Below are 21,836 nucleotides of genomic sequence, written 5' to 3' on the forward strand. Positions count from 1 at the left end.
TTCGGAAAACGCCGGCCATCACGCCCCCCTCCTCGCTTCTTAAAGGCGCAGCCGGCGGCCGGGCCAGCCCCGGGCATGGGAACTGGGGGGTCACGGCAGGGCTGGGGGAGACTCGTGTGCCTGCCGGCCCCCAGGTAAGCTGGGGCTGGGGGTGCCTGCGGAGGGGAGCCGGCCCAAGGGGCTCCTGCAACACGCTCTGTGGTGCAAAGCTCTCCATGGTGCAACACAATCCGTGGTATAAAGCTCTCCATAGTGCAAAGCTCTCCGCAATACAAAGCTCTCCATGGTTGAAAGCTCTCTGTGGTACAAAGCTTTCCATCGTGCAAAGCTCTCTGGTGCAAAGTTTTCCACCATGCAAAGCTCTCCGTGGTACGAAGCTCTCCATGGTGCAGCACTCTCTCCATGGTTGGCTCCTGCTCTGCTGCCCGTGTTCCCTGTACAAACAGAACCAAGATGCTCCTGGGGATGTTATTTTTTCCAAGGTGCCTTGGGCGCAGGGTGGGTGCCTGGTGTGTTGAATTTGCAGTTGAGGTGAACATCATGCCAGGGGCTGGCCACCCACCTGGTCCAGTGGGTATCAAGCAGAGGACTGTGGGGCATCTTTCTCACGGTGGCATTGAGAAGCCACCACATGCCAGGGCTGGGTGTCTATGCTTGCGAGGCACAGCCATCCCGTGTAAACCTCACAGGCAAACTGCTGCAGGGCCGGAGGGCAGTCGGAGGCTCCACGGCTCACCCAGGGCCACCTGGGCCACCACCCGAGTCCCAGCCCGCTGCCTGCCCGTCACACCATCTTGCTCCTCTTCCTTGCTCTCACCCTTAGAAGCAGCGACAGAAGAGGAGGGGAATCCAGCACTGCAACTTCTGCCCAGTGCTGCTGGTATGCAGGAGGGGGAGGGAGCCGAGCCACCAGCAGAACAGTTAAAAATTACTAAATACTTCCCTAATATAATTAGGTTTCCATGCAAGCAATTGCCTTAATTGCCAGAGGGATGTGGGGCAGTGGGGAGGGGAGCCAGCCTGGGCTCTCCCTGTGCTGCCGCTCCAGCCGGGGTTTTGGAACCCAGCGCAGCGATGCTCCGCTCGGGCTGGACCTCAGACCTCACAGGGGAGATGTCCCCAGTGAAGCCTGAATAAGGATTTGGCCCACGCTGAGCAAGAAGTAAATAAAAGTGTTTTGCAAACACGGTGGGGCTGGAGGCGAGCACTGGCTGGGGGCTCGGCGGGACTGATGTCAGCCCCCTTGGATGGGTTTGCTGGGAGATGAGCTCAGAGGCTACCTGGACACGCTGCAATTTAAATTGCTGTTTATTTTCTAACTGCTGTTGGAGCAGGGAAAGTTAGGCAGGCAGGCAGGAAGGAAAAAAAAAAACCCAGAGAGAGCCCACTCTGTGATTTACGTGGTAAAGGAGATAAGTGGGGATTTAAAGAGAAGGGAATATATAATTGAGACGAACGTGTAATATGAGCACGGATCCAAACAGAGAGATCGTAATCAGAAGTGTTAGGAGAAGCTGAGGTTTATTAATGAAACGTCTCATCTATTTGTCAGCTGAAGAGGAACAGCCTTTCCCCAGCAGCCGGCAGTGGAGGGGGCGGACGCGGGGATTGCACTCGGCGTTCCTGCTGCTGTCGCAGAGATCGAGGCTGCCATCTTCCTGCCCAGGTGGATGATGCTCTGACCTGAAAGCAAAGGCAGGGTTAGAGGATAAAAAGGAAGTACATGGGTTTTAGGGAGCTGGACGTTGTCATTTTCCTTGCCGTAATCTGCTGTAGAAGTTGGGAGCTGGCAGAGCTCCGCAGCAGGGCTAATAACCGCCCAAGGAAGGGCTCGTTGGAGCCTTCCTCAAAGCCCTTCTCCTCTCCGCTCTTCTGCCCAGCTCTCTGCCCTCAGGTGGAGTTGCTTCTGCTCCGGGAAGGCACGGTGGATACTCGGCAGGTGGGAGTAAATGTGCCTGTGGCCTCGGGAGCAGCCTGAGCTGCTGGGTTCAACTGTGCATCTGGCCATGGGACTGTGTGGGGCTTTTCCACAGCTCCAACCTGCTCTTGGGGGCAAAGCGCTCCCGTCCAGCTCATTTCTCACCCTGGCACTCGCTACATCTTCCTCACTGCTCTCCTTGAGACCAGTGCTTGGCTGCCCTGTGGTCCCCCTTCGTGCTCCTCGTCTGACTACAGCCAGGTCGTGATGCCCAGGCACGTCTGGGAACTGCTGCTGACCCTGTGCCGGCGGCCGTGTTTGCTCACAGAGCTGTGGTCTTAGCTTGGGCAAGCCCTGCTTTTGTAGACTGGAGGCTGCAGTCTGGTGCAGACACATCTAAGCCAGCTTTGGAGGAGGTGTTGGTATCTGTGCAGAGAGCATGGAGCACACAGTGCACCGCATTAGTGTCGCATTTTTCAGTAGCTGCGTGGCTGGGAATTTAGCTGGTTTGCTCTTGCTGTGTGGTTTGGTGGGTCTGCTACCCTGGTGATGTATGGTGTGCGGTGTGGCTCACCAAGCACCTATTCTTAGGGTGACACCGTGAGAGATGTGCACCAGAGCATGGTGGACAGTCCCCCATTTCATCCTCCTCTTGCTCACTTTTGGCTCTGGGGCACTTCTGGCGTTGGGTCATTTTCATCCGTTGGGGTTCCTCAGGCACAAGGACGATGTTGGCAGTGTCCAAGGGGTTAACCTGGGGCTGTATGCAGCTCCGGCAGGGAAAGGCTCTGCCTGTACATGAAGCAAATATTTTTTAAGGGTCCTTCCCCTTCCCAGGCCCTGGCAGTTATCTGCGGGCTGACAAAATGCCTGGAACGCGGAGACCCGCTGGACATTGACCCGGCTATGCTGAGCTCAATTAGCTGAGGCTATCTGATTGGACTTGGCACAGCCTAATTAGCTTTGGACTCAAACCAGAAACTCAAACCCAAAGGCAGCTTGCAGGCAGACCATCCTTGGCTGCAGCCTGCCCTCAGGGGGAGGCTTTCCCAAGCCTCTTCTCTGCCCCAGGGAGGGGGAGCAACGCACCGACCCTGCCTGCCCGTCCCTCCGGCCACGCGGCTGGTGGCGAGGGGGCTTAAACCTTCCCTCCTGCCCAGCGTGTGGTACTGAACCCAGGGGGGTTACGTAGGACCGGAGGCAGCTTCTTTCTCTTGAAAAACGGTGCGTGCCATCTAGTTTCCAGAGGGAACTTGCTTTCATTGAAGGTGACGTGGCTCTGGCAGCTGCCTTCCCTATCTTGTCAGGCACCTTCTTGGGTAGGCACCCGGTTCTCAGGCTCTTTCTCCTGGACCTCCAGCTGTGGTGCACAAAGTGGGTGGTTTGTCCCTGAGGCAGCTGGCTTGCTCCAGAGTGTGCTCCAGTCATCGGTGGAGATGTGGAGAAGGAGCTGAGATGCGAAGGGATGGCTGTTTTGGGACCCCAGGATCCTTTGTCCATCTGGTTTTCCAGTTCTGTGTGCTCTGTGAGCATTAAGGCACAAAAATACTGGTGGGAAGGGACCTCCAGGGGCCTGTTGACCAGCCCACCACCAAGCATGGGCTGGGAGATTGGCATTTCTCCAAGAAGACTCAGAAAAGGGTGTTCCCATGGGCTGCCCTTGCACAGCTCCCAGCAGCGAAGCTCTCTGGAGGGATGGCTCATCCCACTTGGATGCGCATGAGATGTCTCCTGACCAGATGACACCTCATGCCCAAGCCAGGCTTGCTGGGTCTCAGTTGAGACATGGGCAGACCCATGTAGCCTTGCAGTCACCTGCTGTCATCCAGTATCCCCTAAGGAAAACTGCCATAACTGATTTTCTGGAAAACTGGTTTTCTGGAAAACCAGTTAGCGGTGTTGCCTTTTGCTGGTCATGGTGCGGCCTGTGGTAGCGCAGCTTCGGGGTGTTGGGATGCCAGATGCATGCTGGCGGTGAGCACCAGCGCCAGCCACCTTGGATCAGTTAAAGCCCATTATGCCAAGTGAATGACTGTAATTATCTCAAATCTGGATTAATGCGTGTGCACAGCACCGTAATATAATCCGTCTGGCCGGTGGTTTGTAGGCTGCTGTTCCTGGAAGCCAGACGCAGAAGGGGGTCCACAATACACGAACGTATCCTTCTCCTCTCACCTCCTGCTGCCATCTCAGACCCCAAGGAGGGAGCTTGTCCCATCGGATGGATCCTGCACACTTAGTGTAGGACATTTTAAAGCGATGTGGGCTGGCCGTTGCTCTCAACGCTGACCGCAGACGGGAGCAGAAGAGCAACTGGGAAGAGTGGAGGTGCTGTCACTCCTGCCAGCGCCTCCGATCAATCCCTGTAATTAGCAAAACCAGGGTAGATGGAGCACTTCCCCCGGCGGTGTCCTGGGGCTCTGCACCACTAGGACCCATCGGCGAGGGGGGAACACGTGTTTTAGCCCACAGATCTCAAAAGCGGTGGCAGGGAGAGCTGCCGGGCTGCTCCCGCTCCTGGTCTTGGCTCATCCCAGATCTCCTGGAGGGAGAATACGGGGAGCTGCTGGGTCCCCTCCCCAGCTGCAGGCAGGGCAGGGTAGGGCAGCCACACGTCTGAAGGGTTAATGTTGTGGGAAGAAGCGGGGACATTTATCACTGAATCCCCTGGGCTGTGAGCCCCACGGCAGGCTGTAACCTGGGCACGGGCATGTCTTGCGAGGAGCAGAGCTTCCCCTCTGACAGCGTGAGCTGGCAGCCCCATTTCAGAGCCAGGAGCTCCCGTTTACCTGAGCTCTCAGCACCACTTCATTGCACTCTTTTGGCTGCTTCTTTCCCTGCCTGTTTTGGAGAGGAGTATTTTAGGGCTCAAGGTAGCAGCTTCCCCAGGAGAGGAGCCTGCTTAGCTCCAGGTGTGAGACCCGTCTCCTCTCCATGTCCATCCTCCCGCCCGGAGCCCTGTGTGGGGATGGGACCTGGGTGCTGGGGGGCAGCGGGTGGGACGAGCCGCGGCGGTGGGGCAGTGTGTGATCTGGGTTTGCCGACGGGCCCGGCACGTGCCACGTGTGCAGCTCGTTACCGCGAGGTCCTGGGGGAGATTCAACGTGAGACGAAACTTCTCCTCTTTCTGCTAGAGCGAGCCTAATGCTTTCGAGCTCCCCTTGCGTTTCACTGGATCCTGCTTGGTTTTTCATAGCTCAGAGCGTAGCACCCCCTCAAGGGCAATTAGATCACTTCCAATTTGCCCGTAAGCCCATAAAACTGCAATTGAATGTAATTAAAAGGCCATAATGAGCTTCAGCAACCTGCGGGACCACTGCGCTTCTGCTCTAACTGTGCTCCTTTCGGAGAACGGGATGAAGTCGGAGAGGCTGCGAAGGTCAGCGTTTGTGGGGAGGAAGAGGAGCTCGAAGCAGAGCTCCCCGGTTCCCAGGATGGGATGGCAGATGTGGGGAAGCACCCAGGTGCCACCGCCGCCATGTACCCGCGCTGGTGATGCCCATCGGGGAAGGCTGAAGGGACCCCTGGGTGCAGCCCTCCGGCTTTGCAGAACAGAGGGAGCGTCTTCCCCTCTGTTGGCATCTTTTGCTGCTGTTTTGGCTTCACCGATGCTCCTTGGAGGCTGGAAGGGTGCCAGCAGGTACAGGTGCCCTCTCGGCATGGCCTGGTTTGCTCCTGGCTGTGTTTGGGGAAGGTTAGTGGCAGGGGACGATTGCAGTGATGGGGGCTCAGCCCTTGTGCTTTGGCAGTGAGGTCTGGGCCCCCCAAGCCTCCCTTTTGGGGGTGCATGGGGACACCCCAGAAGATGGAGAGATGCAACCCCAAGCGGGGTTTGCGCAGGGGCTGCTAACACCACTGTGTTTGGGGCAGGGAGCTGGGCTGGGGGCAGCTGCCCCCGTCCTGCTGGCATGTGCCAGGCAGCGCCTGTGCCCCAAAAGCGCGGGGCTTGGAGGGGACAGCGAGCCCCCGCTTCAGGCTGCTTCTGACTGCAATGGCACGAGCTCAAAAGAGCCGCCGCGTCGAGTCCTTCAGCAGGCGTCTCCCCGGCCCCGCTGCCAGCCCAGGAGCCCTGGCAGCGGCACTACACTGCACCTATTATTGCCGGTTCCTGCAGCGGGTTCCCAGCCAGTAAATTAGGGGCACTCGCTGAGCCGCTGACAGCAGAACAGAGCGCATTGTAAGAGCAAGGACAGCGCTGGCCCTTGAGGGATGAAATAGGAGCCTGTAATTTCTCAGGACTGTTGTGACATCTTTGCACAAGCGTGTGATTGAGTCACATTTGCTTTATCAGCAGAATCCTTGTTTGCCTGGGTGCACCCTCCCCCTCCACCCACTACTGCCAGGCTGGGGGAGAGCCGAGCTGGGCTGCCCGCTCCCCTCCCCCTGGCTTTGCCTTTATATTTGCCTTTCCCTTCTCTCCAAGGGGCTCCTCACACTTTCCATGTGTCACGCTCTCCCGCTTGCTCACGCTTCCTGCTTTTGCCTTCTCCACCCGCCGCCCCGGCTCCGGCCGAGGGGGGCTCGGAGGCTGCCCCGTGTGCTCAAACCGAAGAAACACGGGTGGCGGGTCCTCCACGGATGGGGGAGATGGTTGGTGATGGGGGTCTGCACGGGGCAGGAAGCCGGGGAGTGCCGGAGGAAGAGGCGTTCGCAAGCGTTTCCTCCGGTGACACGGCGGCTCATGGGGAGAACGGCTTCTGGAAAATTCCTCTTTGAGTCCTTCCCCCTCGGAGACAGGAATAGCCCCTGTGGGCTTCCGGCTCTGCCAGAGGCTCCGGGAGCGGGCTGTGGTTTTACAGGGCTCCTGAGAGGGTGGGATAGGGTTTTTAAGGAAAAAAAAAAGACAAAATGAGCCCCCATGCTGGAGCTGAGCATGCTTTGTTAGCCCCGGTGTGGGGTCTGTGCCCCTCCTGCACACACATGCCCGCAGTGGGGCTGCTCCCCTGCCTCCATGCTAGCTCTGAAGCATCAGGCAGAAGCAGCCCGTTTTTTGGTGTGGGTCCTGCGGTGGGGGGTCACCAGACCTCTGGGCATCCAGGCTCTGGCAGGTGATGGGGTGGGTGAGGGGTGAGGGTCTCCCAAAGGGGACCCCGTGGTGCTTTAAGCTGGGCTGCCAAAAAATGGGAACATTGGTGAGCCCATGGTCACCCACGCAGGTTGCCTCAGAAGTGGCAAAGCCTGGGGACAGACCCCCAAACGCCACCCAGCACTTTCCAGCCCGAGCCCACAGCTGTGACCGCACGATCGTCCTTCCCCTTGGTGCTGGGGAGCTCCAATGTTATCTGCAAAGTTGTGTCCAGAGGAGAAAATAAAATAGGATAGAGAGGGAGAACGGGTGTCAGAGCTGCAGGGACAGAGGCGTCCCAGCTCTGCCCCATGGGGTAGGGATGCTGCCTGCTCTGAGGAGTGCTGCCGTGAGGTTTGGGGTGGGTACCACTCCGGAGAGCCCGCATCTGCCCTGTCCCGTGGCCTGGTGGTGGGATGCTTTTGCACTTCTTCTTCCCTTTCATCTTCTGGGAGGAGAGCAGAGGTTTCCCTGAGTGGTGGCAGTGGGGACTCAGGCTGGGGGAAGGAGAAGTTGGCCTGCAGAGTGCCGTGGAAAAGCTGCTTGTGGGTACTGTAATCTCATGCCATGGCCCGTCAACCCTGTAAGGTGAAATCCTGGCCGGAGGCAGCAGCTAACGCCTGTCGATCCCCTGCAAGGGGCCGGGCTGGCAGCACGCTGCTGAATTTCCTCCAGCCAAGAAAACTGGCTGGAAGGGGACCCTGATGCTGGGCTCAAAGCCCCGAAATGTGCCTCTGCTCCTCGCTGGGTTTGGCGGCTGCCGTGCCGAGTGGTCTTGCCGGCGGGTTTTGGCTGGCTCGGGCGGGAGGGGGGGAGCCTGGGGTGAGAAGCTGTGTGGCTTTGAGGTTTCAGTTTGGTCGAAGTGAAACCCGGCAGGAGGAAGAACCCACCAGGAGCAGAGAGCAGCCAAAACCAAGTTTCTCACCGTCCCCAAGCAGCTTGAACCGCCACGGCGTCGCCCAGCACTTCTCAGGGGAAAGTGCCGAGCGCGGCTGAAGGAACTCTCCCAAAACTTGGAGCAGGGTCCCAAAGAGAAACTGCATGATTTTTAAATGCCCGCAAAAAGACACATTTCTGTGTGCTGTCCCCTGTGCAGACTCTGGGGGGGGTCTGAGAGGGATGTTCTTGGGTTTGTCTTTGTGCTCAAGTCCAGAAATGTAAAAAGAAAAAACAGTTCATGGTACTTTTTGGTGAAATCACAGCTGCTCAGGACCAACGTGCTTGATTGCACTCCGGTCCAGTGCTCCTACACCCTTTTGCCTGTCGCTGTGGCAGCGATACTCAGAAGGGATGTATGGATAACGTACAACTGCATCTTCTGGTGTCTTGTGGCGTCCATTCCCAGGGATGGCTCTGCCATGCGCCTGGCGCCCGGGTGGTTTAAGGGGATCGGTTGCCTCTCCTCGCTGGGCAAAGTGCTATAAATGCAGTTTAATGTGCTTGGGCCACAAGATGATGCTTGTTCTTGGAGCCATGGGTGGTTTTCTGGGATAAGAGCCACGCTGTGCCGTGCAGGTCGTCTCCCTGAGTTTGCCCAAGTCGGGCGCTGTCAGGTCCGCAGCAGCGGCCACCATTGGAAGGGGAAGAGGCAGTTCTTGCTCCATCTTTGCTTCAGTTCTCAGCTGTGCTGGTGTAAATTGAGAGCAAACTTACTCAAGATTGTAGGCCAGGGGCTATTTAAATTCATCCGCTGTAAACACGCTCTCTGTTCACTCCAGTTTTTGATCAGGGACAAAAGTGAGGACCTGACCTCTTGTGGTCACTATATTCCCATGGCAATTTTCACATGAAAACTACGGTCGAACCCTTGTGCCCTGCCCAGATTTGCTGCCTGCCTGTCGGTCTCAGCATCCCGTGCCGTGGTTTGCTGTGCTGGGGAAGGAGAAAGGAGGGGATGTGGGAACCTCCATCATTTGAGGTTCCTTGGATGGAAAGCACATGAGGAGATTTCTGTACTACTTTTGAGGAATGAGAGCAAATGGACAGTGATTTTCACTACCACGTTTATTTAGGGAAACTCACCACCCGCAGAGGCATCGAAAGAAGGAACAGTGCTCGGTGCGCTCATTTATGTGCAGATTCACGTGCATTTGAGTGTCAGAGTTTTGAACCTTGTCAACACCAAAGTGACACTTGAGAGCGGAGGAGGAGGAGATTTCCGAAAGCCTAATCTCAGCTGCTGGTCCCGATTCCCTCCAAACGTGGCCCCACAGCGGTGCAAAGCCCTAACATGAAGGGCTGACTTAAGGAAGGGAGTGGCAACCCAAATTTAGAATTTCCTGCTGTTTAATACCCAGAATTGATCTGCGTTCTGATTAAGGAGGAAGAGGTGCTGCAGAAGAAAAAAAAAAAAGGGGAAAAAAAAAAAAAAACGGAAGCGGGGGGGTGCGGGCAGCTTTCCAAATCTCGGCTGGCGTCAGGGCTGGGTGCGTGGGGTGCTTGCACCGTGACGGCTCCCTGGAGCCGGGGGGTGCCTGCAGACCCCTCTCATCCCACTGGGACGGGCTGTGGGGTTGTGTCCTGGGTCCGCAACCCTCCTCGGCTGCAGAAAAGCACGGGTCTGGGAGTCTGTTTGTGCTTTGAGATATTTTTTTTTTAACTTCCCCTCTCTCAGAAGCAGACTGCCGAGCCACCGAGCTGCTGAGTAAACTCCCTGGATATGCGAGAAAAGGTTTTCCAGTAGAGCTAGGTCACTGTAGTTTTACTGGCAAAGCCTCTTAAGCATAAATGAAGCTTATACTGGCGAAAGCTTATGCTGGTACAGTTTATTCTGGTACAAATGAGCTATCCTGGGAAAAAGCACCTCTTGCTGTTGTAATTGTTTCTGCTTTGGGACATTTTGTGGTCTAGAAATGTTAAAATCACAGCCCTTCTTGATATTGCTGTGTCAGCAAAAGCTGTTATTAGCTGTCGGGCTGTTGCAGACCTACCCCGGCCAAGCAGCAACACTTGAAGAGTCCCGTGCGCTGGGTGATAAAATGCAACAGGAAAGTTGGTCGGATGTGTTCAGCAACCACAGCTCCCGGGGGATCTAACCTGTCCATCCGGGCCGCATCCCGACATGGATGTTTGCTGGTCCAAACTGGAGGTTTCTGCTGTTGGCCCCAAGAATGCCAAGGGGATGGAAAATAGCAGTGAAGCTGCCCAGGGACATTTGGTACTTGTCTGCACTGGTCTGAGTGTCTGATACAGCCGGATGAGAATGGGGACAAATGTTTTATACAGATGTTTTCTTCCCTTATTGAAAATTAATAATAGTAAAAAAGCGCTGTCTGTCATGGAGCGAGGAGGGGAAAAAAAATACAGGGAAGGTTGATTCAGCAGTCGAGGTGCTAGCCTGGGTCTTGCAATACCCAGGATCTATTCCCAGCTTTGGCTCCAATTTCCCGTGTGACCTTGGTGAAGGTCATGGAAGGCTGTACCCTACTTGTGCCGTCTGTGTCTGCTCGCGGGGCTGCTGCCTCCTCGGGGGCATTGCTCTCCCCGTACCTCGGTTTCCCCACCTGTGAAGCAGGGATGACGGCATCCAAAAGAGATCTTGCAAAGGCAGGTATCTGCTGAGGGAAAGGGCAGCGATGAGCACCATGCCAGAAAAACAGGACTCGGGCTTCTTATCTTGAGGCCAGATCAAACCCCGCTGGCTCTAGCCTCTGTGCAATGGTTTCAGCTGAAGCGTGTTCCTCTGCCGCGGAGGAGAGCTGAAAGCACGCACATGGCTCCGTACAGCCGCATAACTCGGTCGCTTGAGATGGATCATGTGGCCCTGCCCTACATGTCTTGCTCTTGGGGGAAAATTCCCATCCAAATTTTGTGGCTTGCAGGTTCATAGTTTAGCGAAAGAAAAAGAGCTTCATTGCAAATTCTTTAGCTGCTGAAGAGCTCTTGTTTCTGATCTCCCAACTGCCATGGGGCATCTTATAAGATATATAGAGGTCGTTGTGTTTAAACAAAGGACACACAGAGAAAATAGCTGCAATTTATGGGTGCGGCAAGAGGGGAAATGCTTTGAGAACTATTTTTTTTTTTTTTTTTTTTTAGAAACAGGCACAGAGTTTATTTTGGTCAAGAGATAGTCACACACAATGGCTTTAAATGGCAAAACTACGCAAGAAAAATGAATAGTCTCATACTGCTTGAACTGAAAACGCATTTGGGAGAATACCTCTCCCGTTTTCTGCAGTCCAAGCGGTGTCCATCAGTTTGGGGGTCTACTTGTTTCTAGTAAGGATATGTACTCAGTCTAGGCTTTTTTCCTTTTGAAATGTATTTTTTTCTAGGGCACCTTTAGCATTCAAGGTCCTATAGGATGCTTCTGATGAGTGAGGAGGGCGGACTTCTCCTGTCCGGCTCTGGATCCCCATCTCTCCACCTCGAGTCATTATTTTCCCCAAATGCAAAACCAAACCCGTTTCCGTATTTGCCGGCTGGTTGGAAGTAAACATTTGCCATTGCTGCCTCTCTTACAGCGGCGTTTTGGGCTGCAGAGGAGGAAGCGTTTGGATGAGGAGTGGAAAATTCCCAGTGTCCAAGGGGTTGCTTTGAACTGGACTTTGAGGCATGATGCTCTGAAGGAGTTCAGGTCTGGTTCAGATTTCAGAGCGTTTGGCCAAGGGTTTTGGGTGAAAACACACCCAAACGTGTCTGTGCCTACATACACTTCTCCCCGGCCGGCCTGTTCAATGCAGAGTTACTCCTCCTCTCGCCTCCTTTCCTTTTTGTTGTTGTTGCCTGAATTATTTTCTCCAGACCAGCCCTACCACACACACCCAGTTCCTTGCTGGGTGCTGGGGATCGCGTCTGCTGGGAAAGCAAAGTGTGTAAACAGGATGGGTGAGGGGAGCCGGCTCGGGGCGCCCGGGGACGGGAGCTCCCGTGGTACCCAGGGGATGGGTATTTTGGGAGTGGTGCCGGCCCCACACGTGCTTTGCTTTCTGATGTGCTTGAGTAGGCACGGGCTGGTCGCCAGTAACCTGCCTATGACCTCTCCAGCCTTTAATATTCAGGATCTTTTAAAAGGAAGGACTGTGCTTCGCTGCCTTCCCTTTGCCGGCAGGTCAAGTGCCTGTTTCCCCTGGTCGGGGGATCCCGCGCATCCTTGGATGGTGTCCACCCATCACCTTGGCTAATGGGTGTTTCTGGGGGTCCTTTGCAGAAGGGCTGGCTGGGACCCCATACCCAGACACACGGCTGCTGCAGAATGAGCTCCTGCCGTTCCCCCCGGGCGCAGGCTGGCGGCAGGGGCACAGCCCACATCCCCGGAGCACATCGCAGCGCCCAGCCCCGCTCCTCCTCCCAGCCGTTTAAAGACACCAAAAAGCAGAGAGCCGGGAAGCACGGTCCCGCTGTGCTAAACCCCAGGAGCAGACCCCGAAGCCTCAAGGAATTTCCCGGGGTTCCTGTTGTGCTGCCCACATGTCACTCAGCCACGGGTGACGTGGTGGCCGGCGGTTGTTTTATATCAACATACTGTGAGAGCCGATGTGAGGCCAGCCCCCCAGGGACAGGGATGCTCGCCTCCACCACGGCCACAGAGACGCCTGCCAGGGCCGGCGGTGCCGGCACACGGGCTCGTTTTGGCATTGATGGTGGCACCTGGCTGGAGCACAGGGTCTGGGCATGTGTCCCCTCTGCCTGTCCCAGACAGGAGAGGACATCTGTGCAGAGGGAGCTGGCAACGTCCCAGCCCTGGAGCCTAATCCCCATTTTTGCATCCAAGCCCCCTCCCCTTCTCTGCCCCCTGCCCCGGGGATCCCGCCTCTGGCTCTTGTCTGGGAGTTTAAGGAATTATCTGTGCAGGGAGCAAGCCTCTCCCGTGGCGTGTGTAATCCTGTTATGTCTACAGTGGGAAAGGCGGGTGGGAGGCGTGCTGGGGACGGCTGGGCTGTGCGGGGGACATGTGCCGCGGGGGGCTCTGGGCACCAGGACAGCACGGCTGCCAGTGCCTCTGCGCGGGGAAGCCTTGGGGGGTCTCCGTGCCCCACCAGCACACTCGTGAGGCGGGGATGGGGCTGAATGCATCAAGGCTGGAAAGAAGGTGCCAGGGCAGGAGGTGTGACTATGTGGGGTGCAGCAGCGTGATGCTGGGTGCAGCAATGGGACGCTGGGTGCAGTAATGGGATGCTGGGTGCAGCAATGGGATGCTGGGGGCAACGATGGGACGCTGGGTGCAGCAGTGGGATGCTGGGGACACGGATTTTTGCGAGAGGAGCATCGCTGCCTTACTGGGCCTTCACTTCCCCGTGCTGGGGTTTCCCTGCCAGGATCGGTGATCTCCGAGGAAGATTGCCGGGGCTGGGCTTGCTGTGGGTTCAGCAAGCGTGTTTCCCACTGTGTAACGCTCATATGCTAATCGCTCCAAAGTCCCGGGGAGGCATCTGACCCCAGGCAGGTGACTGAGGACAATATTTCCCAGAATTTAGTTAACTTTGGGGCCTGTAGCCAAAAGCAGTGGCTCCCAGATTCCCCTGTGAACAGCCCCTGGCCCAGCGGCTGTGCCGGTGGCTCCCTCTCTCTGGGTCTCATGTTTGCTGGTGTGAACTGGGGGGGTCCTGGTGGGTGTCAGGGCGAGCGATGGCAATGCCACGGAGCCCCTGCCCGTGCTGCCCGTCCGCCCCCACCGCCTTCCGGCAGCTTCTCCTCGCAGCCTGCCCAGGGGCCACGAGCCAGCCCTTTCCTCACTTGGGATTGTTTTGCAAGCAGCATGACAGGATGAGGAGGAAACGTGCCAGGAATGGCTCCATGTCTCCTCTCAGGAGAATCGGAGTCTATTTTTAATCCCCCCTTCCCGCCCCCCCTCCTCCCGCTCCCCCGGGACGGCGGAGCCGCTGGGGCGCAGGCAGACACAGCCCGTCCGCTGCTGCCTGCAGAAAGCTGCTACCCACGCCGCAGGCAGGCGTGTTCCTCCTTGCCAACACACGCAGACTTCCCCATCGCCCACTCGTGCCCTGGACGGACACACAAACCACACGTGCAATGCACAAACATGCTCTCGCCGCCAAACTGCCCTCCCCGCTGCCACAACGTGGGTGTGCTGCTGGGCACGCAGCCCCTCCGCGCTCCCCACGCATGACCTGGCCCTGCGATGCTGTGATAAATCTGAATTATCCTGCAGCATGGAGGGCATCTGTCTGCTCCAGTGGTGGGGTTTCTACCTGTGCATCAGCCAGAGCAGCGATGCTGTCTCGGCAGCAGAGTTTGGAGCTGGGGTACAGCGGGTGAGCGAGATGAAGGAGGGCGGTGACAACTGGCTCTTGAGCTAGAAATGCTCTCAGTGCCTGTCTTAACACCTGCGTGGGTACTCCACCAGAAGGTGGTTTTTGAAAGCTGGAGGATGCATTGGGAATTTCGGGGGCAGGTTGAAAAGCCGCCCCTCGGCAGGGCGAGGAGCGAGGGGCTGCTGCTCAGGGCTTGCACGGCGATGTGTCAGAGTCTGTCCTAGATGGGAGGCTCAACCCGTTTCTCTCTTTCCTCTCCTACAGATTTCTCCAACCAAGTCAATTCCACGTCCCTGAACTCTCCCACGAGCCGGGGGCCCATGGCCACCCCATCCCTCCACCCGTCCATCGGGCCGGGCATCGGCTCCTCGCTGGGGTCCCCGGGCCAGCTCCACTCACCCATCAGCACCCTGAGCTCACCCATCAACGGCATGGGACCTCCATTCTCCGTCATCAGCTCCCCCATGGGCCCACACTCGATGTCCGTCCCCTCCACCCCCAGCCTGGGATTCGGCACCAGCAGCCCGCAGGTAAGGGGAAGGTGACGGGGATGTTGCTGCTGCCTGTTTAGCTGGGGAGAAGCCACCTCCATGGGTTCCTGATCCAGACCTGGCTCTGGTCTCCCCACTGCAAGCCCCGGCCAGGGAAGCACAGGGAGGTAAACTCCATTGCAGGCAGTGCAGGCAGGTGCCGAAGGGTGGCAAAAAGCAGAAGCCCAAGGGGGAAACTAAGCCAGAGGCATCCTGCTCCTCTGGCCAGAGCTGGGCGGCTGCAGCCACCTTTGGGGCTGCCCTGGGTGGGCTACCAGCGACCAGCGCTGCTGGAGTGCGGCCATCCATCATCTCCCATCGCTTGTCCCCTCCAGTCCTGCCCTGTCTGTCCCTAGGCTGGGGGTAAAAGGGGAACAGTGACTACCCCCGGGTCACCTGGGGGCTGGCGTAGCTCTGGCAGGGGCCAGAGCCACTCTAGGGCTCTGCACCCCATGCTTCTCACCCGAGCAGTCCTGTCCCCTCCCCGGGATCTGGCACGTCCCCTCCGGGGCCAGCCCACGGTGCCCATGGCACGCGCTGAGGGGTCCCCTGCCCGCTGCCCCTTTCTCGCAGGGGAAGGACTGGCGTTTGCTGGCTGAAGATTATGTAAAAAACCTCCAACTATGGAGAGATAAGCTCTTTTTAAAAATAGCAAGATCGGGGCGCGCTGGCCAGCCCCTGCCACCTGTTGCTGGCTGCTCACACTGTATATGTTTAGTAAAAGGGCAGATTAAGGAATTGGCCACCACCTGCCGCGTGCTGCGGGTTTATTTATTCCAGGCCCTCTCTGGGAGTCAAACACCTGCCGGCACCTTTATTTTTAAATATTGGCCTGATTTATTTCCAGAGATAACAGGTCTTTTTACCCAGGGCTGGGGAGGGCTGTGCTGTTCTGAGTCCCGGCCCCGGGGACCCCCAGGCAGCTTCCCCAGGACCCAGCATCCCCGTGCCGGCCAGACAGGCAGCAGCTTTATTTGCCTTTCGATGGGCTTCTCTCATGCAGGATCCGGCCCATGACCCCCATAGATGTGCGGGAACCTGCACCCCGCAGCCCAGTGCGGCTGGGTCCGGCTGGGTCCCGCTCCCTGGTGCGGGAGATGAGCGAGGTGGACATGCCACCTCCCGTCCCGTGGCTGAGGGAAGGGGAACCGAAACGGCCCCTGGGAACGTGCAGCCAGAACAAAATTAGCAGTGAGAGTGCCAAAATGGTGGGGAAGGAGTGGGAAGGGGGGATGTGAAGCAAGGCAGGGGTGAGCCACAAGCCAAGGAGGAAACAGGGAAGGGGCGATGCACCCCCAGCGTCGATTGTAAGGCACGGTTTGCTTTGGGGACCGGCGAGCCAAGGGAACTGAAATAAAACGCAGCCACAGGGCAGAAAGGGGAATTGAGAGCGTGGTCAGATGGTGCTGGGGAGCAAGCTAGCGGCTCCAGCTCTCTCGGCGTGGCGCAAGCGCCCGTCCTTTCTTCAGGGACTTGTCTTAAGTGGTTTTCCTAGAGGTGACACTTAGGAGGTCTTCAGCCTAATGGCTCCTGCCATCTGTTCCCTGTCTGGGCGCATTAGGTCCCTGTCCCTGTCCCTGCAGTGGGCAGAGGCGCCTACCTGGGCCCATGGAGGAGTGCGGGAGGAGGAGGAGGAGGGTGCAGGCAGGCAGCAGGGCTGATGCTCGGAGGGGAGCGCAGCCCCCCGTGCCACTGCACTGGTCGGCAAAGCGCCGGGGGGTAATGAGGCGTGCGGCCCCCGTCGCCGGGCGGGGATGGCACTGATGGAAGGTGGTTTGAATCAGATGGCAGATGCCACTTGCCATCAGGCCATGCCTCATCGCCTCTGGAAAGTCAGCAGAGCAGAAGTGCCCTACCGCACCTCAGGCGTGCGAGGTGCGGTAGGTCCCACAGGGTGGGTCCCCTCTACCCCAGCTCCTGCCGGCACTGGGGTGGGAAGGAGCCGTCAGGCTCCCGAAAGCTAGGGTGCTTTCCCTCTCCCGTTTGGTCTGGTGGAGACGAAGAGCCAGCAGCCCTTGATGTCAGCACCGGAGGATGCTCAGAGCGCTCCCGGCCCCCTCCCTCCAGCACTGTGCACTTTCTGGGACCTCACACAGCTTCCAAAGGCAGCCCCAAAATCAGGGCACGAGGCAGGGTGTCCTGCCGTGGGGTCCCAGCACCCAGGGAGCCTCCAGGCCCCCTCGGGGAGGGGACGCTGGTGCCAAGCTGGGCCGGGGGTGAGGTGTGCGGGGCAGGAGCCGGCTGAAAGCAGGGGGAGTTTGCAGTGGTGAGCAAGGTCCCAGCTGGACCAGGAGGCTAGACCCGGCAGCTCTCATGCTTGCTAGGATTTAACACATATTTAAACCCTCTTACCTAAAAATTCTGGGAAAACTGGAAAAAAGCACAGGATTTTCAGTAAGAGCTGCAAGGGAGGGACTTTCCGCACGGTTTGCAGGGCTGTGCTGGCGCAGCTGCCCCAGGCATCGCTGGCAGCAGCTCGGGGCGCCCGGGGGTGAGCGGGGAGAGATCAGAGACAGGATTAAGCTTTTCCAGAGCTGCTCTCTGCCTTTGCACAATGCTCTTTGTAAGGGTGCCTGGGGGACTGGAGAAAGTTTGGGGTTTTTTTGGATGGGAGGAGAAATAAAACTTTGCTTGACAGAAGGGACAGGATTTGCTCCCCGGTGCAATGAACTGAACAGGGAAGGGAGAGGAGCCGAGGAGTCCCGGCGTCACTGGGGAACCAGAGCACTGGTTCCTCCCTCGTCCCCGCTCGCTTGCTGAGCCGGAGTTGTCCTGCCCCGGAGCAGAAGTGCTGTGCCAAGGCGGGGGGCCGCTGCCTGCCCTTCTGCCTCCTCCCTGCCTGCACGTGCTGCTGGTTTCGCTCGGCGGCCGCCAGCGGAGAGGGGAAGGCACGGGGCAGGCGCCGGGGCGGTGTGGGAACCCCGGGGTGCACATGGTGCCTCCGCTGAGGTTTCGGGCCAGCGCTGTGAGAGGAACTGATGACTTCCCCCACCCCAGCCCGGGGCTGACTCAGCTTGGACCGCGTTGTCCTGCTGATGCATGGGGCCGTGGAGGGCGGCGGGACTCCCCACCCTCCTGGGCTGGTGCAGGGGCTTGCTCTGCCCATCGTCCCCTGCAGATGCTCTCAGGGGGCTGCTTGGGCGGGCTCCGTGGGCTGCTGGTGGCAAAAAGCTTATCTTCAGCAGGCAGATGATAGCCTCTGCCCTTGTTTCCATGCACCAGCGGCCAGTGACGCAGCACGACAAGAGCCATAGCTGCCAGCTGCACCTGGGAAATGGCTCTGTTTCCCAGAAAGTGCACTGGGAGGAATTGCTGGAGCTGGTGACCCCGAAGCCATGGAGGGATGTGCCGCAGCAGTGCCAGCAGCCCCTGCTCACAGGGTAGCATGGAGAGAGGCTCTGTGCCTGGGGACCCACAGATCCCAAAGAGAGATGCTCCTGCCTGGGGATCTGCTCGTCCCTCCCCTCTCTGCCCTATCACAGAGTAACCGAATGGCAGCTAAAGCCCAGGAGCGTATCCCTCACCGGCACTGGCTCCCGGCTGCCTTTGATTCATCAGCTGGCATGGGGAGGGCGGGAGAGGGAGGCAGATCCATCACGTTTCTCCAGGGTGGGTTTACCTTGCTCTGTTCTGCGGTTATTAGTCATCTGCCTGCCAAATATTCCCCACCAGCCTGGAGACTTCAAAGCCAGAGGAACGGCTGCGCTGCTCTAATTGACAGATCACAAGCCCTGGGACTTCCCTGAATTAATTTGTGACAAGTGCAATTGCTGAGTATCTCTATTAGGGTAGAGAAACACAACAAACCAAAGCACAAATCCTGCGTATCCAGCCTGGATTTAGAAGTTGGCAGGGACGGAGGCTCTGCGACAGGAGATAGCCAGAGCGGTCCTGGCCGGCGCTGTGTCCCGAGCTGACCGAGCCTGGCTCCCCCGTCCACCCCGGACCTCCTTGAACCTGCCCTGGGGCTGGGCAGGGTTGGTGTGAGCTTGTCTCTCATATCAAGACAGGTCAGTCCTATGTCTCCATGCCTCAGTTTCTCTCTGTACATGAGGGAATAAGCCCTGCCCTGCTGCACAGGGCGATGTGGGAATCAACTCAGGAATCCTTCACTCAATAGCAGTACCACAGGGCTGTGCCAGCACCCAACTTCCACCCAATTCTCTGCTTTGTTCACCGACCGTTGGGGACCGAGCTCACTGGGGAGGGAAGGGGAGGCGTGTGGACAGGCTGTTGGAAGGCTGGAAGTCGCAGAGAAGCATCCCACCCAAGCCAGCTCTGGAAACCCATTGCATCTGGGATCTATTTCTTTGCTGTGAAGCTTTCCTTTGGAGAGATAATGCTAAAAGGACGTCTATGAATTGCGGAGCTAAAGTGCGAGTGTCCTGGCCTTCATCATCCATGCAAGTGCGCGCTCCCAGCCAGCAGCTCTCCCATGAACCATCACTGCAAATCATCTCCCCTGCTCTGCATCCTGAGGCAGCGTGAAGCTGGGGTGGCTTGCAAGGGCCTGGCTAGGGGGGCTGTGCCGGGGCTGTGCCATGGGCGGGGGTCCGGCAGTGCAGGAGGAACTCGCCTTCCCCTTCGATCATGCAGGAGCGTCCTTCATGGGGCGGGTGGTGTCAGCCCTGCATGGCTCCTGGTTGTGCAGGGGGACCGGCCATGTCCTGCTCCTTCTGCCCCAGTGCCGGCAGTGAGACCTGGTGGCATCCTGCTGCCAGCTCAGAGCCGCACTGGCTTTTATGCCAGGGCAGCAGATGAGCGCTTGTGCCTTTGGTCACTGGACACGTGTGCCCGAATCCTCCTCTTGGTTCAGCTTTGTGGGTGGGTGTTTTACGCAGCGCGTTTGCCCATTGGAAGCTTGTCCCCTGCTTGCCCCCCTGCTCCATGTCTGAGTGCATGGGCAAGCCCTGCTGCGGAGCTGGCTCAGCCCCGCATCCACGTGCCCCGTCTCCTCCCTGAGCACTGTGCTTCTGTCTCAACAGCTCAACTCGCCCATGAACCCCGTCAGCAGCTCAGAGGACATTAAGCCACCCCTGGGGCTCAATGGAGTCCTCAAAGTGCCAGCACATCCCTCAGGAACGATGGCCTCCTTCACCAAGCACATATGTGCCATCTGCGGGGACAGGTCTTCAGGTAAGGCTGGTGCCTGCCCCGGGAGGGGCTCACAGTGGCATGTGGATGCCCTGGGAGAGCATGACGAGGCTTTGCATGGCTCCCCGGGTCCCTACAGCGCAGTGAGCACATGTGGGGACTCTCCATTTGGAGAGGAGCCGCCTGTGCCCTCAGAGGAGAGGATGAAAAGTCCCTTATTGACCAGCTTCCCCCAGCCCGTCTGGTCTGGGGCAGGCTCTGAGCCGAGCCAGGAGACCCCAGGTCTCTGCTTAGCAGTGGTGTTATATCCTCAGCCCTGAGCAGCCCAGCCCCTCTGAAGACGCAGCATTAGTGAGCGTCCCTCTCTCTCCCCATCCTTTGATCCGTAGTGGTCTTGTCACATAGCACCAGATAAAAAGATGTACTTCACATGGAATCCTCCCACTCGTGGGAGATAGATAAAGATGTGCTAATTCCCTTTATTCTCATGCTGTTTTAAAAGCTTTCTGCTCCAGAAGTGCTCTGGTCGCTTAGTTTGTGAGGTCCTTAGGGACACCTCCCGCGCCTGTCGGGCTCTGGGGCTGGATGAGGAGGGTGGGCGCGTGGTGCAGGACAGGCTGGGTCGTGTGTCTGGCGTGGGGAGTCCAGACGTGGCGTGGGGGGTGCAGGGGGGCCCCCCTTGTTTCTCTGCCTCATCCCTGATGTATGGCTAAGAAATTACAAGGGCTTTTCCTGGATATAAGGCAGGTTGTAGCCCACGGAGGGCATCCTGATTTTATGGAAGTCAAGTCAAGGCAAAACCACTGCTCTTTAGGTCCTGCTGATGGCTCTGAGAAACATCTGCTTCCCCCAGACAGAGCTGGGAGAGGCCCTTGGAAGAGCTGATGGTCTTTGTGGGGAGTGAGAGCAAATTGGGGAGGTGGGGGCACCTGGGACACTCAGCGAGTCCTTTTAACCCGAGTCGCATCCCCCCGCAGGTAAACATTACGGGGTTTACAGCTGCGAGGGCTGCAAAGGCTTCTTCAAGCGCACCGTGCGGAAAGACCTCACCTACACCTGCCGCGACAACAAGGACTGCTTGATCGACAAGCGCCAGCGCAACCGCTGCCAGTACTGCCGCTATCAGAAGTGTCTTGCGATGGGGATGAAGCGAGAAGGTAAGGCAGAGAGATCCTGGCCCGAGCACCCATGGGTGCTGCAGGTCCCTTTCCTTCGTTAGGAGGCTCCAGCAGGCTCCTGCCTGTTGGCAACGTGGCAACACCTTGTGCACCAGAGCCAGCGTGAGCCTTGCCAAGGGCTGCCTGCGCCGGGGTGCCAAAAATGTGCGCGTCTCATTTATGTTTTGCTTTTGCGCTGCAGTCAGGGCTTCTTATGGGCTCCAAAACAGCGCTAAGTCCCAGAATGGTACCCAGATGATGGATGGTTGCACATTAGTAAATGAGCCAGCATCCAGAGGCACCGAGCGCAGCACCAGGGAGCAGGGGGGCAGTGAAGGCAGACGGTGCTTGCGAGGTTGTTTGCTGCCCTGGAACTTGCACTCCGTGTTTTGCACCAGCTGCCACGTGTGGGGAGCAGCAATGGCAAATACACAGAGCTCTTCCCTTTCCTTGCAGAGCTCCATCAAACAGAGGTGTGAAAGCTGTCGGAGCTGAGCGCATTTCGGGTGGCAAATGCTGCTACCTGGCCTGGCCCTTCTTTCTCTGTGCAACACGGGATGTTGCATCCTGGAGAACCACAGCTGATGAGGGGACATTGGCAAGATAAAGATCACATTTAATTCACTGGTTGCTAATCACCGTGCTGCTGGGGAGGTGAGAGGCTCCTGCGCGTGTCCCAGCTGCGCGCTGTTTGCAGTGCACACCTCACTCAGGACAGGCAGGGAGACTCAGTGAATTAGCGTCCTTCTCATCAGAGTCCACTGCTTGGGCATCAGCACCGAGCAGCGGCTGCTCTAACTCAGTTGCATTCCCTAGCAGTAGCAATAATGGATTTTTTTTTTATTGGGAGGAAAAAAG

General features: G+C 57.8%; 1 protein-coding gene across 3 annotated transcripts in view; it reads left to right on the forward strand.

Moving 5' to 3' along the window:
* The window catches only part of RXRA (retinoid X receptor alpha), a 118,224-nt gene that overhangs the window by 62,939 nt on the left and 33,449 nt on the right, over positions 1–21,836 (forward strand). For all 3 annotated transcript variants that reach the window (XM_087753241.1, XM_087753244.1, XM_087753243.1), the window contains exons 2-4: positions 14,462–14,727; positions 19,713–19,863; positions 20,799–20,978. In XM_087753241.1, the coding sequence (XP_087609367.1) occupies positions 14,462–14,727; positions 19,713–19,863; positions 20,799–20,978 (597 nt within the window). The remainder of the gene's footprint in view (positions 1–14,461; positions 14,728–19,712; positions 19,864–20,798; positions 20,979–21,836) is intronic.

This window comes from Nipponia nippon, unplaced genomic scaffold (genome assembly GCF_047370975.1).
Source record: "Nipponia nippon isolate SJK-2023a ecotype South Korea unplaced genomic scaffold, ASM4737097v1 scaffold_16, whole genome shotgun sequence".
Classification (NCBI taxonomy): domain Eukaryota; kingdom Metazoa; phylum Chordata; class Aves; order Pelecaniformes; family Threskiornithidae; genus Nipponia; species Nipponia nippon.